The sequence below is a fragment of the Marmota flaviventris genome, chromosome 17, assembly GCF_047511675.1.
Source record: "Marmota flaviventris isolate mMarFla1 chromosome 17, mMarFla1.hap1, whole genome shotgun sequence".
Classification (NCBI taxonomy): Eukaryota; Metazoa; Chordata; class Mammalia; order Rodentia; family Sciuridae; genus Marmota; species Marmota flaviventris.
This window is the reverse complement of record NC_092514.1, coordinates 34,595,685-34,620,137: the sequence shown is the minus strand read 5'-3', so window position 1 is coordinate 34,620,137 and position 24,453 is coordinate 34,595,685. Positions and strand designations below refer to the sequence as shown.

The 24,453-nt window shown below is 51.9% G+C and overlaps 1 protein-coding gene across 2 annotated transcripts; it reads right to left on the bottom strand.

The window, feature by feature from the left end:
* Nucleotides 1-188: 188 nt before the first annotated feature.
* On the bottom strand, nucleotides 189-24,453 carry Sez6 (seizure related 6 homolog). Of its 2 annotated transcripts, none has more exons than XM_071603164.1 (16): nucleotides 24,090-24,453; nucleotides 23,355-23,488; nucleotides 13,743-13,938; nucleotides 8,789-8,974; nucleotides 5,657-5,825; nucleotides 5,362-5,528; nucleotides 4,661-4,855; nucleotides 4,283-4,421; nucleotides 3,965-4,161; nucleotides 2,987-3,181; nucleotides 2,404-2,595; nucleotides 2,103-2,300; nucleotides 1,797-1,835; nucleotides 1,432-1,549; nucleotides 1,245-1,347; nucleotides 189-1,066 (listed from the first exon to the last, which is right to left on the bottom strand). In XM_071603164.1, exons 1-16 carry the CDS (start codon nucleotides 24,436-24,438, stop codon nucleotides 1,037-1,039), a joined length of 2,607 nt encoding a protein of 868 aa, XP_071459265.1. In that variant the 5' UTR covers nucleotides 24,439-24,453; the 3' UTR covers nucleotides 189-1,036. The 2 variants fall into 2 exon arrangements, with proteins under 2 accessions (XP_071459265.1, XP_071459266.1); XM_071603165.1 differs by having other exon boundaries at nucleotides 1,050-1,082.

Below are 24,453 nucleotides of genomic sequence, written 5' to 3'. Positions count from 1 at the left end.
CCTGAGGTTCATGTCCCATTCATCTACCACCCCCCTTCCCTCCAAGAAAGCACCATCCACCTGAACATTGCTTGATTTTTTTTTTCCAAAAACACCATTTTAATAAGGAAACAACAGAAATAAAAGATTGTTCTCTGGCTGGAGCTCAGACCCCATATAATACATTATATATACAAAATTGCCTTCAGCCAGCTCCTGGGGCTCTCAGACTCTGTCCCATGCTAAATTCCTGGGTCCTTGGACCTCTGCTCATCTCCAGAATATACCTGCCCACTCCCCTTACACCATTACACAGTGGCAGGAGGAGCAGCCTGCCAAGGGGCTTGGATGAAGGACTAATAGGAAAGGGGGTATTTGTAATAGGCCAACAAACATCAGGAGAGGGTCCCCCCTCACTTCAGGGTATAGGGCTGCAAGGGAGCAGTCGGGTGTCCTGCTTTGGTGTGGAGTATATGTGCCCATTGGAGCCCACCCTGAACTTGGGTAGAGTCCCTACACCCTTTGGGTCCCTTAGAATTATTGCCTCCACCATTTCAGGGCAGGGGGCTGAATTGTCCATTTCTGAGGCTTTAGCGAAGGGCCAGAGACTGCCCTAAGGGGCTAATGTTGGCACTCCAGGACTACCCAAGGTCACCATTGAGAGTGGTTTTCACTCCTGGTGATGGCCCTGTGAGTAGCAGCCTGGTGTGGTTTCCACCACTGTTGAGTTAGTCCAGGGCTGGGTGGTAGCCATGGGAAAAGAGGTGCTCCTATTCTGCCTTCCAGGCAGGAGGGCCAGAGTGTGGGGAATGTTTGAGAGAACACTGGCTATTGATGATGACAGGTGTCCCTTGAGTCAGGTACCCCTTGACTTGGGCCTAAGGAAGGGCCCTAAGTGAGCAGTGGTGCCAAGAAAATAGGCCATCATAGGCATTGCACAACTTCTTGAGGGATGGATGGCATCTCTTCCCAGGTGGTATGTACAGGAGCCAGAGCGACAGCAGGAAGCCAGGAGCCATGATGCTGGGCTGCGTGAACCTGCCTGGGCTGCTCCCACCTAGATGGAGACTTCATATTCTCTCGTCTCCTGCAAAGGAAAGAGACTGCTGGGAGTTGGAAACTTGTATAAGGCTTGCTAGGTCATAATCCACCTTCCCAAGGAAAAGGGAAAGAGAGAGGGCTTAGCAGGACCCTCAGGGATATCTATCCAAGGGAGCACAGAACTGAATTCTGGAGAGGGTGTCAAGGCTAGCCTGGGTACTTACTCCAGTCTCATAGGTTGGATTGTCAAATGCTGACTCCACGGTGATGCGGTTATAGGGGCGAGGACGCGTTCGGGGAAGCTGCAGGGGACTTTTTCCCTGGAGCCTGTAGGGCAGAGAAGCCTGTAAGGCAGGAGTGCAGTGCAGGAGTGAGTCAGGTATGCAGAGCAAGAAGGGAAGGCACACTCACCTGGAGAAGTAGAGGTACACACCTCCCACCAACAGCACCATTGCCACCAGCGGCAAGAAGATGGCAGCAGCAATATGGGCAGCATCCAGGGTGCTAGGGGCAGCAGGTGCTTTGGCAACTGAAAACAGAGGATGGGATTGGACAGAGGTCCCTTTCACCAGGAGCCCACTTCTAATCTCTGCCCAAAGGCAGCCAGATAGCAGTTCCCTTTAGCTCTCTAGGAGTAGGGAAAGAATTTTTCACCCTGTTAGGCCCAGACCTCTCTTTCTTTGCCTTCTACCTGTGGGGAACCCGTGGCCTGGGAGCTGCTGTGACAACCAGGTGCAGGGAGACCACTTCCCTGGCCCTCAAGGGTGAGGACTCACCATCCAGGCTACGGCCGCTGTAGAACCCATCCAGAGAGGCTGGAACAAGAGGGGAGGGCCAAGGGCAGTGGGTGAGCCCAGTGGGCCAAACCACTAATGCAAGGAGCAGAGGTAGTGGGCTGATCACAGGAAGGATTTGTCCAAGGAGAGCCCACTCCAGGTCAGAAGGATTTGGCAGAGACTGGGGAGACCAAGGTAATTTTGAAGGGGGACACAGGAAGGTGGTTCTGGTTCTCAACATTGGACATCTTTGCCAGAGTAGCCCTGTGGGCTAGGCAAGGTTTTAAGGGAGGGCAGGGCACTCACCAGCCCTACAGATGGGTGGGGGGTCACTCCAATGCGAGGGATGCCCAGGCACACACTTGATGCTGGCCTGACCCTTTAGCACATAGCCAGGGGCACATGAGAAGTGGACAGTGGCTCCTGCTGGGTGTAGCCTCTTCTCAGGACTGCGGACACCATTCTCAGGGGCGCTGAGGCCATGGCACGGCTTAAGCTGTTCCACTGCAGAGCAGGCAGAGCCCAGTGAGAATGCCAAGCCTCTAGGCCAAGGGCAGCCTCTTTTATTTCCAACCAGAGACTCCCCTCCTACCCATCTGACACTTACAGAGACACTTGGGGGCCCGATCACTCCACTTGGGGCTGCCAGCCTGGCGGTCATGACAGGTGAGGATGGCACTTCCCGTCAGCACAAAACCCTGGTCACAGATATACTGCACGGTGGCCCCCACAGGAAACTTGGGGCTAGATATGAGGCGTCGGCTATGTTCCACATCCCCAGGGTCATGGCAGGAAGTCACTATGAATGGGAGGTGATGGAGAGAGGACTCAACAAAGGCCAATCCGCCCATGGCTTTGTTCCAGCCAGCTAATATTTTCGTATTACATGACTCCACCTCCTACTTCAATGTCTCTACCATTTTTCTGGTGTGTTTCCTTCCATTCATTAGGGTCAACAAATACTGATTTGCCATAACCAGGAATGAAATAACTTGGAGTACTTGGCTGATGACCCTATGAAAAGGTATCATCATTTCATAGATGAGGAAACTAAGGCTGAGAGGTATAAGAACTTCAAGAATACCAGCTAAGACAGTGGGGACAACACACTAGATTCTCTCTCATAAACCCAGGAGAGGGGCTTGCAGGTTGGATTGGGCAGGGGATCAAGGGGGAACAGGGACACTTACCTCTCTGGCATGAAGGCAGGTCCTCACTCCAGCTTAGATCCCATTGGCACATGAGGACACTGGATCCCACCACCTGGTAGCCAGGGTAGCACTGGTAAGTGACCACAGTGCCATGCACCAGCTCAGGCTGTGATGGACTCTTCCAGCCATTGGGGATCTCAGGCAGCTCTGGACATGTGTCATTGCGGGGAACCTCTGGGGGCACAGAGGCAGCAAGATGCAATCCTTTAGCCAACACCAAAGCAACTGGGCCAGACCCTTAACTCAAGGGCACTCTAGCTTCTTCCACTTTGTCCTGGGCCTAGACTGGCCAGGGCAGGCTCAGATTCATTCCTCCCGGCTCAGGGGTCCCTCCTTGCCTGTCCCTGACATTGTTCTGTCTTCTGAATATCAGGGGAATCATCTAAACTTCAGCCTTATTTCCCAAAGCACCTTGGCCAGTTCCTCTGGCCAGAGAGAAGAGGCCAGATAGTGTAAGGAAAATAAATTGTCATTTCTATTAAAGACAGCTAGAAAGGTAAATAGAGTCCAACACTTTTCCTTAGGTTTTTTTTTTTTTTTTTTTTTTGTGTGTGTGTGTGTGTGTTGTTGTTGTTGTTTTGGTATCAGGGATTGAACCAAGGCGCGCTTAACCACTGAGCCCACATCCCCAGCCCTTTTTTATATTTTATTTACAGACAGGGTCTTGCTAAGTTGCTGAGGCTGGCTTTGAACTCACAATTCTCTTGCCTCAGCCTTCCAAGCTGCTGGGATTATAGGCATGTGCCACCATTCCCAGCAGCTTTTTTTCTTTGTTAAGGAAAGTTCCTCCTGCTGCCTCTCCAAATCCTTCATGCTGCAACAAAAGGGCTCTTTTTCTCCTGGAGCTCTTCCAGCTTTCCCTTTTCAAAAAGAGCACTCAGGCTCCTGATTACCCTATCCTCTTTGATCTGCCATGATTTGGTGTCTGCATTTGGAGTGAGCCAGGGACAAGCTCACCAAAGAAATGGATGACAAATCCCTGCTGATAGCCCAGCACTGAAGTCCCTGGGTCCGATTGGAACTGGATGGTGACATCAGCCATAGAGGTAAAGAGCTTGAAGTGGCCACGGGGCCCCGAGTACTGGCCCAGGACTCGAGCTGTCAGATCATCCCCATCATAGAAAGTAAGTACATCACCAGGGCCTATGCGCAGCCTGTGGAGGAGGATGGAGGACAAACAGGTCAGGAAAGGCCCTTGAGACCCCGATGGACTAGATAAGATATGTCCTTAGACCTCAGGAGTTAGTTGGCTTGGCCTGACCGGAAGGCACTTACACTCGGATGTCCAGCATGATGCGTTTATCTTCTTCTACGTGCACACCCCAGATGCAGTCCTGCCCGCGGCCATAGGGCTCTGGCCAGTTGGGGGAGAGCACCACGCCGGCTGAATCTGTGATTTCCCCACTGCACACAGCTGGAAGGCAAGGGAGGCCCGGGAGGCACGTCCCCTCCGTTTTCTCCCCAGTACTGTCCAGGGGCTGCCACCTGCCCACAGAAGCACTCACCCATTGCTGGGAGCCCCTCTCTCCACCTCAGGGGAACATATGAATTGCACATGTCACAGGGCCCCTGTGGCCCCAGAATCTGTGGCTATCTCCTTGGTACCCACCCTACTCACTGCCCTTGCAGGCCCCTCCTCTAGTGCCTACTGACCTCGGCAGGCCGGCTCTGTCTCATTCCACTGGGGGTCGTGGGGGTCAATGCACTCAATGATGATGGAGCCCTGTTCCAGGGTGTAGCCAGGGTCACAACTGAACTCCACTGTGGTACCCACAGGGTAGGAGGGTGCGCTGCTGCTGAAGTTGCCGTATTTGACAAAAGGCTCATAGCAGTGGCCCTGCTGGAAGGCTGTGAAGCACAGAGCCAGTCCAGCTCAGCCTCAAACAGGGTAAACATGGGGCAGACATCTTCTACTGCCCTCCCCTTTTCATTCCTAAATGCAAAGGTATGTCCTGGGCTTGGAGCAGGGAGCAGTGGGGGGATGGGAACAGCCCAGAGCATCCATCTCTATTATGCTCAGGAGGCCATCTTGATCACCATTGTATTTCCATTGCCTAATTTTGTGTTTAATGCATAGAAGTTGCTGGGTAGATTTTTTTTTAAGTGGATTAATGAATGCATGCATATATGGGTCTCTTCTCAAGTATTAGGGCCAATTTTGCTTCTGAAACTCTGGAGAATTAATTCTTTTGGACCAGAGGGCCTGAATCTAGACAAGAGGCTCTGGGAATCCTGGGCCCCAGGGGAGGGGCAGGGGGTGGCCAACTTGGAAGGATGTGATAGAATGGAGGCAGAGGGGGAAGGTATGGGAGGAAGGCCCTAGTCCCCACCCTGTGAGGCCCCAGCAGGCTCACCCTCATAGCGCAGGGCCATGCCTGCAGCTGCCCCGCTGCTGTCAGTACTGAGCTCCACAAAGAAGTGTCTGCCAGAGCTGAGCAGGCCCTCAATGGGCAGGTATTCCACCTCGTAGGAATCATACACAGGCGGGGCCTCCACATTGTCCCCATTGCGAATGATGAGCCTAGGCCAGGAGAGTGGCAGCTATGTGGCTGGTCACTGACCCAGACAGGGTGTGGCCCCAGGCTTCGGCATCCCTCCAAAAGGGTACTACCCGGTCAGGCACTCCCACCCACTAGGACAGCCCCTCACCTGTCATCATCCTCTGCTAAGGAGACCTTCTCAAAGTGCAGGTGCAGCCGCTGGCTCTCAGGAGCCTCAAGCAGCCAGTGGCAGGTGAGGTTGTTGCTGTAGTTTCCCGGGAAGCCCGGAGAGACAATGCGGCCGATGGTGGCATTGCGGATCACTCCACCGCAGGCAGCTTTGAGACAGGGATGGACTTGGGCTGGGTCTCTGAATGTATCCTTAGCAGCCTCACAAGCCTTCCTCCCCATCCCAGCCCTGTCCCTTCTGCATGGGGCATAGGGACCTTTGTCTCTCTGCCAACTCCGCTGCCATGGTCCTAGTGGTCCATATTTTAGCCCTATGACCCTGCAGTTCCAGGCAGCCTGGACTTCAGAATCCTCCTACCTCCTAAACTAACTTTCACATCTCTGAGACTTTTCATATGCATTTTTTAAGGGGGGGGGGTGAACTCAGAGGTGCTTTACCACTGAGCCACATCCTCAGCCCTCTTTAATTTGTTTGTTTGTTTTTACTTTGAGACAGCATTTTGTTAAGTTGCTGGGGGCCTCACTAAATTGCTAAGGTTGGCTTTGAACTTGCAATCCTCCTGCTTCAGCCTTCTGAGCTGCTGGGATTGCAGGTGTGTGCCACCACATCCAGCCATATGCAACTGTCCTGATTGCCAGTAGATCTGTCACTGCCTAGCTTTACGGACTGGGATAATGTTCCCTCTGTTTTTTGAAACGGTGTCTCTCTAAGATGACTGGCCTCAAACTTTTGATCCTTCTGTCTCAGCCTCCTGTTGCTGGGATTATGGGCATGTGTCACCATGCCCAGTTCCCTCCCTCTCTGTTGACTCTTCTAGGAGGCCTTCCCTGGCTTCCCCAAATCCCAAAATAGATTTTATTAAAGTCCTTAGTCTAGGTATTGACCTTCCTGGATACATCTGCTACCTCTGACTCATGCTCCTTTTCTCAAAACCAGTTATCTGGCTTGCCTGGTTTGTGTGCGGCTCTGGGTTTGATCCCCAGTGCTGCAAAAATGAATGAATAAATAAATAAATAAATAAGTGAATAAACAAATAAACAAAATAAAACCATTTATTTGTTTAGATCTGTCCCTTCAGTAGGACCCCCTGGTGCAGGAACCAGGTCATCTCAGGCCAGGGGCAGAGTGGGTGTTCAGGGCTAGGTGAGTAGAATGAGTGAATGAATGTAAAAAAGAGGAGCAGGACTAGACTAGGGAGGGCAAATGCCTGATTTGTCTGCCATCCACCCCAAAACCTGTGCCTTGGCAACACTGCTGGCCGGAGGTGGCCTCCAATACTTTCTGAAATAGCTCTTCAGTCATCACTAGTGTCATTCCTGGGCTGATACCTTAGGGCCTCTACAGACTGACCCCTCTGGCCTGGTACTGTCCTCTCTTCCCAAGGAAAGGCTGAGTAGGTCACCTGAGCCCAGCTGGCAGGGTCCCTGTGCTACTTGGCCACAAACTCCTGGCAGTTAAGTGGGGCCAACAAAGGGGCCTAAAGCAGGAGGAGCTGGCTGGTTCTGGGCTTTCCTTTCCTGGTCACTGCTCTGGACCCTCCTGCTCTCAGCGACCAGGGTATCATGACCAGTACCCAGTACTGTTGCCTGCAAATGCTCCATTTAGCAGAATATTGTAACCTAATACATTTTTTTTTAGGGGGCCGGGATGATCTCTTCTCTATTTCTTGGCAGAGAAGGTGGAACTACCTTTCAGCTTGGTCTCAGCATGAACTCGCCCTTCAAATCCAATCACATCCTATACTTGGCTTAAAAATCACTCAGTGGTTCCCTGTTGCCCTCAGGATAGAGTTCAAGTTCAAAACAGCGTTCAAGACTTTCATGGATCCAGCTCCGCTGGCTCAGTTTCAGTTTCTCCTTCCTATATACCCTCTCCTTTAGGCACACCTCACCACGTCCTCACTGTGGCATGCTGTTGCAGGTCTCCACACCTTCATTGCTGTTCCAGAATCTGTGCCACTTTCCCAAGCTAACATTTCTGGAAGCCTTCCACTTCCTCCTCAGGAAGCTTTGCTGCCTCTTCTCTCCTTTCAGAATCCCCCCCCCTCCACCCCTCCTGGGTTCCTGGCACACACTTATGTTAGCCCTGTCACAGCCTATCCGCCCCCCCCCCCCCCCCCCCGCCATACTGAGCTGCCCACCAGTCTTCCCAGAAGACTAGGGATACCTTTAAGGGCAGAGGACATACCTGTCTTATTCATCTTTGATTGTGGCTAGCACCAGCAAAAGTTTATAGAATGGAATAAGGTTCAAAAACTCAAGCCCTTCCCTCCCCAAAAGAAAAAAGCCAAAGTTGCCTGTCATACTGAGGACAAAACATGTGCCCTATCTTCCTTCCCCACCCACCAAGAGCCCCCTTAGGTTGGCTGCCAGCCAGGACCAGAACCTCGGGTCCCCTTTTACTTTCCTCCCATTCCCTCATCAGGGTCTCTGGAACTTCTTCCTTCCTGTGTATTCCCAAATACATGTTTGAAGTTCAATCCCTCTTGCCTGGCTGGCCTCCCAGACTTCAGATGAGTCCGCCACCAGGCTGGGTCACCTGAGAATAGTTCTGAGCTCCTCCCACTTCCTCTCAAAAACCTCAACAGCTCCCCACCTCATAGCTTGGCCAGCCAGTCAAGGCGCTCCCTCTGCCCTCTCCACCTGGCTGTCTTCTGTGCCCTTATACACCCTCTCCTTCCTGTCCCTATGTCATTGCCCACATTGTTACCTCCATGGAAATGTCAACCCTTCAGTGCCACCACCTCTAGGAAGCTTCCTCAATACCCGACTAAGAGTGATTGCTTCCTCTCCTTCCAGGTTACTTTATGTCTCTTTCTGGTAGCTTTTACTTCCGGCTCTGGAAATTAGTGACCTATGTGCCTTCTTTCCCCTTTCCTGGAACTATGATCTCTTTGAGGTCAGAATCCCTATTTAATTTAACTCTGTATACCTGTGGTGCCTCCATACAGTAGGAGCTCAATAAATGCAGGTTAGATGAATACCGCTAAAGTGACTGACCATTTTCTGATTTCCTTATAGAGAGTAAATAAAAGTACCAGACAGCAATAGAGAGTGGGACTGAGCCCCCGCCTTGCTCTCCTACTCAGCCTCCTCCCCAGTGACCACTTACCAATGCAGACAGGTTCCTGGGAATCCCAAAAGGGCTGGGTGGCGTTGAGACAGGTAAGGAGCCTGGCACCTTTTAGCTGGTAGCCAGTGGCACAGTGGAAGCGGGCACTTCCTCCTGGGTGGAGGCTGGTGACAGTCACATCTCCATAAGCTGGACGTCGGGGAAAGTGGCAGCTCAGGAGATAGGCTGCAGAGAAAGAACAGGTGATATTGTGTGTTGTGGGGGAGACTGAGCCATTATGGGAGGGCGTGTGAAGGCCTGTGCCAGTTTGTCCTTGATGTGTCATTTGGACCAGGAAGCATTAAAGTTTCTGAAAAGCTCCTGATCCCTTCTCTAGAAGGTGTCAATGAAGTTTTCAGCAGCCTAGGCTGGTTAATAGAACAAGCAAAGAGCTGGAGGTTAGGAGGCTTGGGTTCTGGTCCAAAGTTTGTGACACTTTGGACAATTTATTTAATCTTTTTGTGTTGTTTCCTCTTTTGTTAAATGGGTTTCAAAATGCTGGCCCAAGCTGGGCACTGTAATCCCAGAGGCTCGGGAGGCTGAGGCAGGAGGATTGCAAGTTCAAAGGCAGCCTCAGCAAAAGCAAGGTGCTAAGCAACTCAGTGAGACCCTGACTCCAAATAAAATACAAAATTTAAAAAAAAGGGCTAGGGGTTTGGCTCAGTGGCTGAGCCCCTGAATTCAATTCCTGGTACCACTCCCTCCATGCTGGCCCACCTATAGGTTTATTGTGAGATTAAATGAGATAGTATTTTATTCCATTTGGTTTTCCTGTCATCCAGCTGATAACACATCCATTTTTTTTTCCCTTCTGGGTATTGAACCTTAGGGGTGCTTTACCACTGAGCCACATCCTCAGCCCCTTTTATTTTGAGACAGGTTTTCGCTAAGTTGCTTAGGGCTTCATTAAGTTGCTAAGGCTGGCCTTGAACTCCTTGTAATCTTCATGCCTCAGCCTCCAGCGTCACTGGGATTACAGGTGTGCACCACTGCACCCAACTTGGCAATACATGTTTAATAAGTGTTTATGACTGGGCACAGTTAGCACATGCCTGCACTCCCAGCAACTTGTGAGGCTGAGGCAGGAGAATTGCAAGTTCAAAGCTAGCTTGTGCAGTTTAGGGAGACCTTTTCTCAAAGTAAAAAATAAAATAACAAGGGCTGGGAATGCAATTCAGTGGCAAAATGTCTCTGGGTTCAATCCCCAGTACTGAAAAAAGTAAGTTTTTATGGAATGATATGTAGATGCAAAAGAACTTGAAATAGTAAACCACCTATAAGACCTAAAGTTTTGATATCTTTTTCCCTGTAGGAGACAAAATAAATTGCAGCAGGAAAAATTAAAGTCAGCAGCAAAAGACTCCCCAGTATTCATTGAGAAATGTTAAATAGCTTGGGGGCAATGGTGATGGACTTCTTTTAAAGAGAGGATGAAGGCTAAGGTGTGGAGGCGGAGCAGCATTCATAGAAGTTGAAAGTGGGACTAGTTGCCTTGGTAAACCTGGGAACTTTGGGAATTGTCATACCAAGCATGACCACACGATGGCAGAAAATCCTACAAAACTACTTGGCAAATCCCAGCCCTGGGGACAAACTTGGTGCGGCAGCTAAAAATGGAGATCCTGACTTGGGGGTGAGAAGTGCAGTAGAAGGCCTGAAGGGTTCAAGGAGAGGGGCTGAGAGCAAGCTTGGGCTATGCCTCTATGTGTCTTTGCATGAATAGAAAATGGGGCTACCCTCCTGGGCAGACCAGAGCCCTAAAACCCGAGTCTTGTGCTGTTCTGTGACTTTCACTTGTCCTGTTCTTGGTTGCTTTGTCTGTGAAAGCAGGAGGATGGGTCATACTCTTTCCTCTTTCACAGAGAATAGCCATTAAGAGGCTAGTTATGATTGGCAGGTAGTACAGGACAATGTTTAGGAGGTGGGCTCCAGAGTCAGAAAGTCTGGGTTTGAATATGGGCTCCCCTACTTGCTGTGTCATCTGAGGCAAGTTACCTTCCTTCTCTGTGCCTCAGTTTTCCAGGTTTCCCCACCCATTTTGAGTATTGCATTCAATGCTGTAGAGGTTAACTCAGAGGAATGTGTGCAATGCCTGGCTTAGAACTATCACCTAACACCTCAGCTTGCTGTTAGTTTGTAATCTTGAGTAATAATAGCACCTCACATTTGAAGCATTTGCCAGTTTCTGAAGTGCTCTCACACCCTTTTATTGTTTGTTTGTTTTTGTGGTGCTGGGGATTGAACCCAGGGCCTTGTGCATACAAGGGAAGCACTCTACCGACTAAGCTCTAGCCCCCAGCCCTCTCACACCCTTTTTACTTGATACAATTTGCTTGGGAAGGAGATAGGCAAGGTAGGGGTTATTAACCCATGTTTTGATAAGGAAAACAGAGGTTCAGAGAGACAGGCTCAGAGGGCCTGTGTGCCATCATCACACTGCAGGTAAGTGCTAGAGTAGGGACGTGACCTGGCTCTGGAGCCCATTGGTTTTCCACACTCTCCTACTCCTACTTCCCCAGTTAAAGCAGAAACCTAGGTTCAGATAAACCTGAGGATAACAGACAAGGCTGCCCTGGGTTTAGGGTGGCTGGTCCCAATGCCCTGAGGAGAAATCCCAGACCATGATGGGATGGGGATTGTGAAAGAACTTGGGACACTATACAAAGAGAGGAGAGGATGGGGCACCACCCCCAGGAGGTCTAGACCCTGAGCCAGATTTTAGGCTCAGCACTTGCACTTGCAACTTCCCCTTGAGTTCAAGCACAGCTTGGGAACAGAGGTCCCCTCATTTCACAGATGAGGAAACGGGGCCAGGATGAGGCAAGGGCAACAGGCTGGGGGCGGAGAATGAAGCCCCCAAGCCTTTATAATGGTTAAAATGCCTCTTCCCAGGATGAGCTTCCTCCTATTGCCATGACAACCGTTGGGCGATGCTGCACCACCGCAATCTGTTGAGTTATTTTCTCATTGGCATCTGTTTTTGGAGCCAAGTTCAGAGCCAGGAGTGCTCAGGATGGAGGAGGGGTTCGCTGTCAGGACCCACTGCCTTCCTACCCTGCCAGAGACTGTGAGAGCGTGGTGAGTTGGAACTTGGTCCTGCCAATGTTGCCCTTGTGGGGACCCATCTTTGTGACCTCCCACATTGGCTTGGACAGCTCCCACACTGGCATGGGTACCAGGCCTCTCCCTCCCCTCCTGGCACCCTCTTTCTCCAGCCCACAAGATGCGCGTGTGAGTACACGCTCCTCCTGTTCCCATCTCTGGGATCAGGGCTAATTACAGCCTATAATTAGGGGAATTACACTCATTAAGGAAAGAGCTGATCATTGACAAAAACTGGGCCGAGGAGGGAGGGCTTCCGGGAGCCCAGAAAGAGCAGGACCGGGCCAGTTCTCCCAGCCCTTCCTTGGGGTATGCTCCCCTTTGCTGGGCCTCCAACCCATTGCCATTCAGCCACTTTCCTCTGGCCTGACAGAGAGTGGGTTCTGGAGTTTTGTGCAAAGGAATTTGCGGCAAGAGAAAAGGTTACCATGGCGTGAAATTACGCCGGCTGCCTGGGAGGATTGATGAGCCATTAGGGAGACTGGCGGGCCGCCTAGATGCTCACCCCGGCCTCGGGCCGGCCCCTTGCCTCTGCCAAATCCCAGCCCACCGACAGACTCCCTGCTGCCACGCCAGACTGCTCCCCCAGTTTGAGTGGAGAAGCCAGAATAGGGCAAATACTCCTAGGGTGGGGTACAGGACATGCCTAGCTCTGGAGTGCCTGCCCACCTGCTGGTCCCCCTCCACCCCCTCCCCCGCAGGGCTGCAGAAGTGCCCACAACAATGCAAGACAATCTCGGGATTGTTCACACCAATTATTTCCCAATTAGTGCTCTCCAGTCTGAACTGGTTAACTGGTGCAAAGAATCAAGTTGCTATTTGGGCCCAGGGAGTGGGATGGGCAGGAAGGATACCACTGGAGGAGCAGCAGAGTCCCAAGTCCCCTTTTCCTCCCCTTCCCATCCTGCAAACTGTGCAATACTAGTTTCCTTAGTGGAGCACTTGATTTGCACTGTTTTTTTTTTTTTTTTTGTACTCCTTTTTTTTGGGTGGGGGGCACGGGGGATCAGGGATAGAACTCAGGGCACTTGACCACTGAGCCACCTCCTCAGCCCTATTTTGTATTTTACTTAGAGACAAGGACTCACTGAGTTGTTTAGCACCTCACTTTGCTGAGGCCGGCTTTGAAATTGCAATCCTCCTGCCTCAGCCTCCAAAGCCGCTGGGATTAAAGGTGTGTGCCACCATGCCCAGCCCATTTTGTATACTCCTAACCATGACTTTGTGGGGTAGATGTTTTTGGTCTCATTTTACAGTAAGAAAAGGAGGGTCAGAGAGGTGAAATGACCTCTGAGGTAAACAGTTAGTGAGAAGGAGATTCAAATGCAGATTTGCCCATCTTCTGAGCCTAAGAGATCCCCACTACACCATGCCACCTCCTTCTTCCCAAAGTGTTATGAGCTGACTGGAGCAAAGGCAGGTCCCAGGTAGAGGAGGAAGGCCTCCAGATAGTCATTTTCAAACCCCTTTGACCTTGACCCCCCCCTTTGGAGAGAGGCTTCTATTGTTATTGCCTGTGTAAATGACTGCCTCCTCCTGAGATTCTGAAACCTTGAGGGCAAGGGCCTGGGCTAGTACAACTTGATATTCCCAAAGTCCAGCACAAGCCTGGCAAAGAGTAGGTGCCTTCAAATTGTACTGAATGAGTGAACGAGCAGATGACGGTGGCAACACCTGGGGGCTACCTGCTCCTGAGTCCCATGAGCCATACTTATATTTGTATAGAGCTTACTGGGCACCTGTGCAGTAGGTTATTAGCCCCTCCCTTTGTCCCCTCAGCTGTAACAGCACCAGACATCCCCAGAGGTCAGCCAGCCTGGGCTGGTTCCTCTCTTAGCTTCCCAGGTCTTACCTTGGTAGTAGAAATGGAAGGTGCCAGGCCCAACTGGTGGTGGGAGGCTCTGGAACCTCAGAGCTGCTTGGTGGGTGGGACTGCGGATGACTTGGCCCCGTAGCAGGAAAGACTGATTGGCCAGGGGCAGCGGGTCAGGGCCCCCCAGGCTCTCCACGGTTACTGTCTCCCCCTCTCTGAGGCTGATGTTCTGAACCTATGGGTGGATTGGAGAGAGCAAAGCAAAGCAGTCAGACTTCTCCCAGCTGCCTGAGCCCTGCTGTCCTCAGCCTCCTACAGGCCCCCCAGCTGATCCTCAGTGCCCCTTGGGCATCAGAGCTCTAGGCCCTGAGCTAGGCACTGTGAAGCTCAGTAACTGCACGATGGGACCTGAAATCAGAAGTATTAACTAAATTACCCAATGTCACATGGAGAGTATAAGCAGACCTGGGACTTGTCTGTCTCCAAAGCTTTGCAAGTACACCAGTTAGTGAGGAGGAGATTCAAATGCTTCCTGTACCTGAAAGAATTCCCCACGCAAAGACACTTCACCGGGAGAATTCCAATTTTATTGCAAAAAGCAGTGTGCTTATATAGAACTAAGGGGGAGATGGTAGGGTTTAGATAAATGGCAGGCAACCCGTTTATTGGCAAGTTCTTTCAGATATCAGCTCTGGAGCCCAGGAATTAGTTCTCATTGGGGCTAAGGTTCCCCGCCAGCGAGATTTGAAATTGGCGCCGGCGGGAGAGTTCACACGGGCGGGAACTTTTCGCGCCACTGCAGAAAAGAAGAAGGTAGGAAAAAGAGGTGCTTAGGCGCCATGTTGGGGTTTTTTCTCTGGGGTATGGCTGCCGTTCATACTTTTCCCAACAGTACCCACCCCCATCTGGAAAGCAGGGATGTGTCAGGCTAGATGGCATCTGAGAGTCCAGCCAACAATGTGAGGTCCTAAGCTTCCCCTGGACATTCCTGTGGGATGCCTCAGAGTCTCCTTACACCCAGTCTACCTCATACTGAACCACCCTCTTCCCCCAACCAGTAGCTCCCTGGGCTCCCATCTCAGGGAATGATCTTGCTAACTACCTGGGTACCCAAGTCAGAAACTGGCATTTTGCCTCTTCCCTCAGACCCCACATCCAATCAGTCATTCAGTCTGTCAAGTAGACCTCAAATCACCCGGATCAGAACAGCAGCCACTGGCCTGCCTCCCTGCCTGGAGGGCTTAACCCCCTCCTCCTTCTACATCAATGTTTTCTGAACTGCAGCCAGACAGGTCCCAGGCCTGTCACTCATCTTGGTGCTTCCCTGTTTAAACCCTCCAGTGTTCTCCCTTTGAGTCCACGAAGACCTTGGTACTAGTTTGAACTCCTAGTTTGGTCCTCCAGGCCCTGTCCAACGTGGCCCCTGCTGGCTGCTCAGCTTGGCCTTTTCCAACCCCCTCCATGTGTCAGTGTGTGTCTCCACATTGTTTCTCTTTTCTAGGTCTTTTGCTCTGATCCTTTCTGCTGGTTGTCACATGTTCCTCTGCCGGCACCCTGATCTTCAGGCCTTCAATCCCTGGAACATCCTTCTGGGTGCCATCTCTCCATCCAAACAAGGATGGGACAACCACAGACACTGCCCAGAAGGGAAAAGACATCATAGCTTGATCAAAGGAGCACTGGATTGGGAATCTAGAAATCCCAGAGGTCTCGGATCTCATCCTAACCATGGACAAGTATGCCACCTATTTGAGCTTCAGTCCCCTTGCTTTACAGTGATCTTGTGTAGATCTTTGCTACTCTGAAATGTGGTCACTGGACCAGAAGCAAAAGAGATTCCACATTTCTTGCAACCTGGGAGCTTGCAAGAAATGTGGAATCTCGGATCCCATTTCAGATCTGTAGAATCATATTCTGCCTTTTAACAAGAGCAACTCAAAAGCACTGATCTTCTTAGTCTAAGAACCCCAACATGTTGTTCTGAGGCAGGGCCTTCGAGGGTTAACACCTGGGTCTGCTGCTCTCTTGGCTCTAAGCACATCCTGCTCTTTGTTTCTTACCTGAGGATGGCCTTTTAACCAGGTCCCACCCCTCATCTCCCAGGCTGCCTGGGATTGTATCTCTCTCCTTTCCCAAACTCTGCTGTTGATTTCAGGTTGCCCAGAGGACAAGGTCCAAACTTCCCAGCTCACAGTTGGCTCCAGTGACTTCGCCAGCCTTGTGTCCCTGCACTGCAGCCCCTGGCTTCCTACCCGCCTCTGCCCCTCTGGGTATTTGCTCAGGGAGCACCTTCCCTTCTTCCCCTCGTCATGAACCTGGTCGTCCTTTCAGATCTCAGGACCTGCTGGGCACCATGATTTACGACAGTGAGGAGGCAGGAGGATCACAAGTTCAAGGCCAGCTTTGGCAGTTAATGAAACCCTAAGCAATGTAGCAAGACCCTGTCTCAAAACAAAAAAACTAAAACGGGCTAGGGATGTAGTTCAGTGGATAAGCATCTCTGGATTCAATCCCCAGTGCCAACAAAACAAACGAAAAACAAAATCAGGGTCTCTACCCTTCAGGCCTGGCCAGTCAGTCCCTGTGCTTCAGGCTCTCCCACTGGGTCCTCTGTCCTCTCTCCAATTAGATCCTGGGGTGGCATCTGGGGTCACAACGCCCTCTTTACTGGCCAGTCTCAATACAGGTGGGTGGAGAAGGCAAATGGGTAGGCCAGGGAGGCACATTCCCCGCCAGAGCTCTGGGAGCTGAGCAGCAGAGGATGCTGAGCCCAGCCAGGTCCAAAGAGATGGGTGTTTCCCGGCTCCGAGCCCCTCAAAAGGTGAGTATTGAGACTAGATGTGCCCTGAGGACCCTAGAAGGGGCAGAAGGGCAGGCAGAGGTCCCCACCCAGGCCTGGAAGGAAAGATCGGGAGGATCTTGGCAACTGAAGAGAAGGCCCAAGGCAGGGTGCTAAGGGCAGAAGTGCCTCCTCTCAGTGGGGAGCTCCTGGCCCAGGCACATTTGGGTGGAGGCTGCCGGACCATCTGTTGGGAACTTTCCTCAGGGAATCCCTGCAGCAGGCGGAGGCTGGATGAGGTCCCTTCAAACTTGGAGATTCTGTGATTCTCGAGTTGGGAAAACAAGACTCACACACGTGGAATCTGTAATTATCGAGAGACGCCAGGCAGCATATAATTCTGCCTTAAGTGGCACTGAATGCGTGCAGCAGGAATCCTCGAGGGGAGAGCGGAGGGCTTGGAGGCTCGGGGAACGCACATGTGGCAGGTGGGTTTCAGAGTGCCTTGAAGAGCGGGGAGCTGGGAGGAGGAGGAAGGGAGGACGTTCACTACAGGGAAATTATGACATGAGCAAAAGCAGAGAAGTACAAATTAAATTTGTGTTTTCTTCCTAATTCCTCTTATGCTTTTAGCTTGACCTCTAACTTCCTGCTCCTGGATCTCTCTGATTTGCTGGGTTCAGAGAATGATAGCAGCAGTAACAATTAAAAAAAAAACATTACCATTCATAGAGCACCTACAATGTGTCTATTTGTGGTAAAATCCCCACAAATAGACAAGTCTCAGAGAGGCTAAGAAACTTGCAAAAGGTCACACAGCTGTTAAGAAGCAGTCTTTCCTGGCTGGAGGCAAAGGCAGTTTTTTCCCCATCCCAGCCTCATGAGGCTATCACCTGCAGAAATAGACTTCTAGACATCTTCATTCCCAGGCTCCAGGCCCCTAGGTTTAGCAGGGAGGTGGATCTTAGCCTAGCCTGGTCTGGTCTGGTTTTCTCATGATGTTGGAATTTGAGTTCCCACTAGCCATCCACTCCCTGAGTGGCCTGTAAATCTAGGAAAATTGAGAGCTGAGACCTCTGGCCCCCTCTGATCTGGGGAGGCATGGTTCCCTCCAGGTGGCCTGGATCCCAGACTAGCTTGGTGGTAAGAATTGGAATGAGGGTGTGGAACAAAGTGCCTCCCATCCAGAAGGCTCCCTGTTCTCAGCCAGAGGTTCCCTGTGCATCTCTAGTCCCCTGGGTTTCAAGTACCCAGTTATGCACCCACTGCAGTGGCTGAAATGTAATTTGTCACTTGTTTGAGGGCCAGGCTGACAGGGGCCAGACAGGGCTGGGTGTTGGACAAGGGGAGAGATGAAGTCTTGATGCAATTTGCAGGCATCTGAAGAGCCTGGGAGACAGATTGAAATGTCAGCTCTGCTCAGGAGGGCTGTCTTCCCATTGCCCTATCCAGTGACAGGAGGGGGCCTGGGGGATTAGGGTCCAGGAGGGGAAGACAGGAGAGCTGAGGGCAATTTCCACAGGACCCTGGGCTATATAACATGGCTCTATTTCCAGCACACCAGGGGGTGGATTGCTTTCTGCCACCTCCCAGGTTATAAGCCATGTCTTTTTTTTTTTTTTTTTTTGGTACCAGGGATTGAACCCAGGGGCATTTTGCCACTGAGCCATATCCCCAGCCCTATTTTGTATTTTACTTAGAGACAGGGTCTCACTGAGTTGTTTAGCGCGTCACTTAAGTTGCTGAGGCTGGCTTTGAACTCGTGATCCTCCTGCCTCAGCCTCCTAAGCTGCTGGGATAACAGGTATGTGCCTCCATGCCCAGCTGTGCTGTCCATCTTATAGAAGCTTCTAGTCAGGCCTCCAGCATGTGTCTAAATGGTGTGACACACAGAGGAAAGGATGCCCTGGTTTTTACACATGTGCAGCACAAGGCTCCATAGGCAGAGGAGCTCAAGGATGCCTCCGTGTACCACTCCCACCGTGACACTTGAGGGCCATCGTCACATGCTGGTCACAGCTCCTCTGGACTCTCGGTTGCCATACTCCCTCCATGAGTACACTCTGGCAGAGAACCAGGAAGAAGGGCCACAGACCTGAGGTGCCACCACCTAGTTGAGTTTCTGAAGGAGTTTCCTGAACCCTGAGAAGGAGCTACACTCAGGGGGACTGGTTGGACGGGGCCTCAGGCAGTATCCTGTTTAATTTCCCTTTACAGAGAGGGAAACTGAGGCTCAGAGAAGATAAACAGCTTCTCTCAGTCACTGGGAGGCTGGCTGCAGAGCCAGGACCAGAACCCCAGTGCTACATGGTGTCTTCTGTGCCCTTCTGAACTGGCATGCATCCCTAATACCTTGTGGGATAATATCAGGGGTGGAGAGAGGGAACTAAATCCACTGAAACAAACCTTCTAGCGCACATTCCCACCTCCCCCAGGGGCCTTCCTGGAGCCAGGAAATAGGAAGCTGCCCAGAAATCCCTCCCCTCTGTTCCTGGTGCTCACATCAGGCCTGGTCTTGACCCAGTTTAGAAGGGTGGGTGTTCTGGCCATCAAACTGACAGCTGGACTGGTCTGGGATTGCTGTGTGCCAACGGGGCCACCTGGGCATGAGGGCAAGGACTGTGGGCAGCTGTGCCCAGACTCCAGATGGTAAAGGGAGCAGCCAAGCCAAGATGGAAGCTGGCAGAGGCAAGGCTCATGGAATGCCAAAATGCAGTGAGAAGCAGGCACTTGGCCCAGAAAGGCCTGGAGTCTTCAGGGGGAGACTGGCTGCCTGGGGAGAGGATGGTACCCAGTGGACCATGGGGCTCTAGCTTACTCATCCTGAAAGGTCTTCTCTGGACCCTGGTGGAAACAAGTCAAAAGTAGTCCCCACACCCAAGTCTGAGGAGCAGCAGGAAGCATTCTAGGTCTCTTAGGTTCAGCCAGGCAGCCCTGTGTTTCCTGTCAGCCACAGAGATTTACACTGCCCCCCCCCCCCCAATGCCCTGCCCATCCCAGGCTCTCCTGATCCCCTGATCAAACCCTTGGGGGAGGTGGGCACAGCTGCTCCCTGCTCTCTGGAACCCTCTTAGGGAATGTTAGGTGCACCCATCCAACCCCCGTCTGGCTCAATTGTCAGCCTAGGCAGGAGGGTGCTGCTCTTTAGGCAGGAATATAATCCTGATCTTTACCCTCATGATCTGCTCCTATGCAACAAAGTCACCTTTCCAAACCAGCTGGGGCAGCCTCCAAAGGCCAGACTTGCCACACTTGCTTTTTCCCATTCCAGGCTTAGCAGCTGGCTTCTTCTCTGGCAGGTACCCTCACCTACAGCCTGACTCCCAGGCTGGGAAGCAACCTGTCCTGTTATTCCCTCAGCCCTTATGATCTCCATCTCCATCTCCACCAGCACTGAGCATCCTGTGGTCATATTACTTATGATTTCTTTTTTTTTTTTTTTTTTTTTTTCGGTACCAGGGATTGAACTCAGGGGCCCTCCACCACTGAGCCACATCCCCAGCCCTATTTTGTATTTTATTTGGAAACAGAGTCTCACTGAGTTGCTTGGCGCCTCTCTTTGCTGAAGCTGGCTTTGAACCCACGATTCTCCTGCCTCAATCTTCCAAGCCACTGATGCTATTTATGATTACTAGCTGCCTCAGCCACTGTGCCTGGCTGCTACTTATGATTTCTGAGTCCCCCATCCAGGAAGGTCTGTGTCCCCTGTGCCCAGGACAGGGCCTTGTATATAGTAAGTGCTCAATTTAGGTTTGTGACACAAATCCATTCATTAGAAAACATTAGTTAGCTGGGTGTGATGGTGCACACATATAATCCCAGAGACTTGGGAGGCTGAGACAAGAGGATCACGTTTGAAGCCAGCCTCAACAGTTTAGTAAGATCCTAAGCAACTTAATGAGATTCAAAATAAAAATGGACTGGGGAAATAGCTCAGTCCCTGGGTGTAATCCCCATTACTGCCCCCCCACACCAAAACAAAACATTAGTTAATAATTAACTGAGTGATCTTAGGCAATTCCCTTGCCTTGCCCGGGCCTCGGTTTTTCCAAACTATCTAGTGGATCTTGGTCTGCAATGTCAGTAATTCTTCAGGTCCCAAAGGGCCTGCATGGTGTGACCAGGAGGTCTAGGCAGGGTGGAAGTTGCTAGAACTGGCCCTGGAAAAAGAACCTTAAATCCTGCTTCAACTCAGCCTGTTCTGTCATTTTGTTCCTCCTAAATCAGGTGCTGACCCAGCTCTAGCCACCCCATGCCCCTCATGGCCTCAGACTCTATCTCAGGCCACTGGAGAAGATGGAGGTCCCAAGGATTCTGTCCTGATGGTGCTGAGGTGGAGGGTGGGGCCAGCGTGTGCCATGTTCCCTGTCGGCAGTCCAGGGCTGTGGCAGGTCTTCTCAAGGTTGCCTGGTAACGGCTTTTGCATTCGGATGAAAAAAATGTAGCAGCACCAGACAAGAGACCCAGGGCTGTGTGAGGGGGTAGGCGTCAGGGTGGAGCTTGGGCCCAGGCCAGGGCAGGGACAGACAGAGGCAGCATCAATCCCATCTTGTCCCATTATCTGATACCCATCCTGCTGGGGGTGGGGGTACCATTCAGGCCCAGTGGGTTTCACAGGGGATGGTCGACTTGGGGGGTAGGGGGAGCTGGCCCAGGCCTGCAGGGGGGTGCCCAGCCTGGCATCTGTCCCCGCCCATTCCCTTCTCCACACCTGCAGCTGGCGCCTTCCACCCTGTGAGCCACAGCCGGTGCCACCTCTCATTAGGTGATGATTTTACATTAATTACCTTAATTAAGCGGCGCTGAGTGCTAATGGCTTGAGAGGGGGGAGGCTGTTCCTAATTGCCCTTCCAGTCAGCCCAGAGTGAGGGGCCCAGGGTTTGGCAGAGCAGGAACAAATAGTTGCGGGAAGAAGGGATGGAACCCAGCAGGGGGAGGAGAGGGTCCTCCCTCTCAGGGCCTGGCTCAGAGACCTGGACCTAAGTTCCCCGGAAGGGAGAACTGGAGGTTCTGCTCCAGGACCAGCATGGCTGGCTTCAGGCCCAGATCCAGGCGCATGTGGGACTTGGGATGGGTGGGAAACAGGCTGGGAGCAGCCTGCTTCTAGCTCCGTCCTGCTCTGCCAGATTCCTGTGGTGCCCTTCTTGTGACTTCTCAGTCCCCTGCCTGATTGCCTCACTTGGACAAAGTGCTCTCCTCTACCTACCTCAGCCTCCAACACCCAGGCCAGACGTCACCTCCTTCCTTCCTTCCTTCCTCCATCCCATCCTGGGCACTGTGCTGCAAAGCACCCCCGACAAGCTCACAGTCCAGCTGGGGAGGGGGATGGCTGTGAACAGACCCATAGAAGGCAGAACAACAAGAGCTGGGATTATCCCCCATCCTAGCTTTGAAGATCTGGGGAGAAGATCCAGAAAAAGTGATGGAGGGGGTGTTAGGACTCTTCCAGGCAGAAGAACCAGCTTGTGTAATTGGGGCTTGAGGGGTTGGGAAGGTTAGGCCCTGTCAGTCAGCTGCAAGCTCTTCGGTGTGAAGCGGGCATAGCCAACAAGAGAAGCAGTGGCAAGAGATGGCCCAGAGGACTGGCCCTGATTCAGAATGGAGAGGCAGGGGGTGGGGGTGCAGAACTGATTTCATTGCAGAAAAATGACTGTGGTATAAGTGTGGGGGGGTAGTAGGGAGGAGAAATGGGCAGGTGACCAGGAAGGTGGTCACTGCATCACTGGCTAGGGATGATGGGGGCTGGACCATATGACGGTTGTGGAGATGAAGGGAGAGAAGCAGGCAAATGTGAGAGTTGGGGGGTGTCATGACAGAACCTGGGACGAGTTCATGGGACTAGAAGACGGTAAGGGAAGGGCCAAGGTGACCCTACGTTCGTTGCACAGTTCCGGGGTGCCCTCCACATTGCACTATCTGGCTCCAGGTTTCTGACTTGGACAGAGTGGGGTGATGAGCCGGTTTGGGGAAACAAAAAGACAGACTTGGATTTATGGAGTTTGAGGAATCTGTGGGACATCTGTGAGGACATTTGGGCTCAGGACTGGGGTTGGAGAGAGTCTTCATCCCAGCCAGGTATGGTGGTGCACCTCTGTCATCCCAGTGACTTAGGAGGCTGAGGCAGGAGTGTGGCAGCTTCAAGGCCAACCTCAGCAGCTTAGCAGGACCCTGTCTCAAAAGGGCTGGCAATGTAGCTAACCGATAGAGCATCCCTGGGTTCACTCCCCATTACCACACAAAATAAATAAATATATTAATTAATTAATTAGTTAGAAAAAAAAAATAAGAGAGTCTTAATCCTGAAGGAGGGATGAGGAGGATCAGGAGGCTGGGGGAAAGTCTGGCTCTCCTGCCAGCTGTCACCGCTCTAATGGTGTGACCACATCAGTCTTTCCCACCACTTTCCCACCTGGAGGAGAAGATCCCAGTAGCTTCTCAGGGAAGACTTGATAAGGAATGAATGGATGAATAAATAGGTAAATGAGGCTTCATGGCTCTCAGGTCCAGCCAAGTCCCTCTGCATTTTCTCCACTCACCACATAGACTCAGATACAGAGTTCATGCTCATCCAATCCCCTTCCCATCCAAGGCTAGAGCCCCTGAGCAAATCCTTGGGGGAAGAGGATGGGCACTCTACCCTACCAACAGCCCTCCCAGTGCACTGCTGGGTGAGAGCAGTATCCCTCTCCACTCCCTGGCACATAGAACAGAATCCAACCATTTTTTACACCCATCTTCCAACTCTGGTTGTAGGTACTCCTCACACCATTGATGCCCCTAGACATTTCCACTTCCTGCATAGCAGGTGCCTTTATGGGGAAAGGTTAACACACCAGCCCCAACTTTGCCCTTGTCAGATCCAGGTCACTTACCTTGATCTCCACACCATAGCCAGGGTAGACAGAGATATAGTAGAAACAGTCCAGGCTGACATCAGAGGGTGAGCTGGGGGCTACAGGGGAGTCCAGAGAGCCCTCTGGGCCAGAGAAATTCCAGCTACAAGGGCCTGAAGGACAGGAGAAGAAGGGAGACTAAGCCCAACTCTGGTGAAGTGGATCCAGCTAAGGCTGAACTCTAGATGTGTACATGTGTGTATGTGTCATAGAGCCCACCTCCAGGGATATCTATTCCCCTGTTGAAAGAATGGGCCTGCCAAGGGGGCTGGGGTTGTGGCTCAACGGTAAAGCACTTGCCTAGCATGTGTGGGGCACTGGGTTCGATTCTCAGCACCACATATAAATAAAGAAAATAAAGGTTCACTGAGAACTAAAAAAAAAAAAAAACGGAACTGCCTTTTACTGAGCAAGTGGCTACTACATACAGTCTTATCTCAGTTTTCACCATGGCTCAGAGAGGTAGGTTTTCTTATTGCCATTTTATAATTGAGGCTCAGAGAGATTAAATAAAACTCCCAGGGGCATGTTGTAGTTGGTGGAATCAGGTTTTGAACCTGGGTCTATCTGGTTCCAATCTACATGCCTCCTGCAGGCTGGACCTTGGTGCCAAAGGCCAGGGCAGGCTGGCACAGCATCAGAGCCAGGCATTTAGGGGCCCCCACAGCTCCCCCCATTCCCACTTTCAGATCTACAAGCCAGCAGGTAGCTGACCTGGTGGCTGGACGGTGGTGATGGTGGTGGTAATGATGGTGCTGGTGGTGGTGGTCTCCTCGTCATCCCCTGAAGCTGTGGAGGTGGTGATGGTTCCCTCCATCCCAAGCCCCATGGTCTGGGACATGACGTCTGGAGCCCACGGCCTGCCCATGTCTCCAGGACCCTCTTGAGTCGGAGTCCATGCTCTGGTGGGGGGTGTAGTACTGGGCCTCTCCCCTGGGCGTAGGGTGGGCGCTGCCATGCTGGGCCCTGGAGGTAGAAGAGCTGTGATCCGAAGCACTGGGGCCTCTGACTCCAGGTTCCAAGGTCCCTCTCTGGATTGGGGCTGTGTGGGTGCTGCAACCATGGCCGGGGTGGGGCT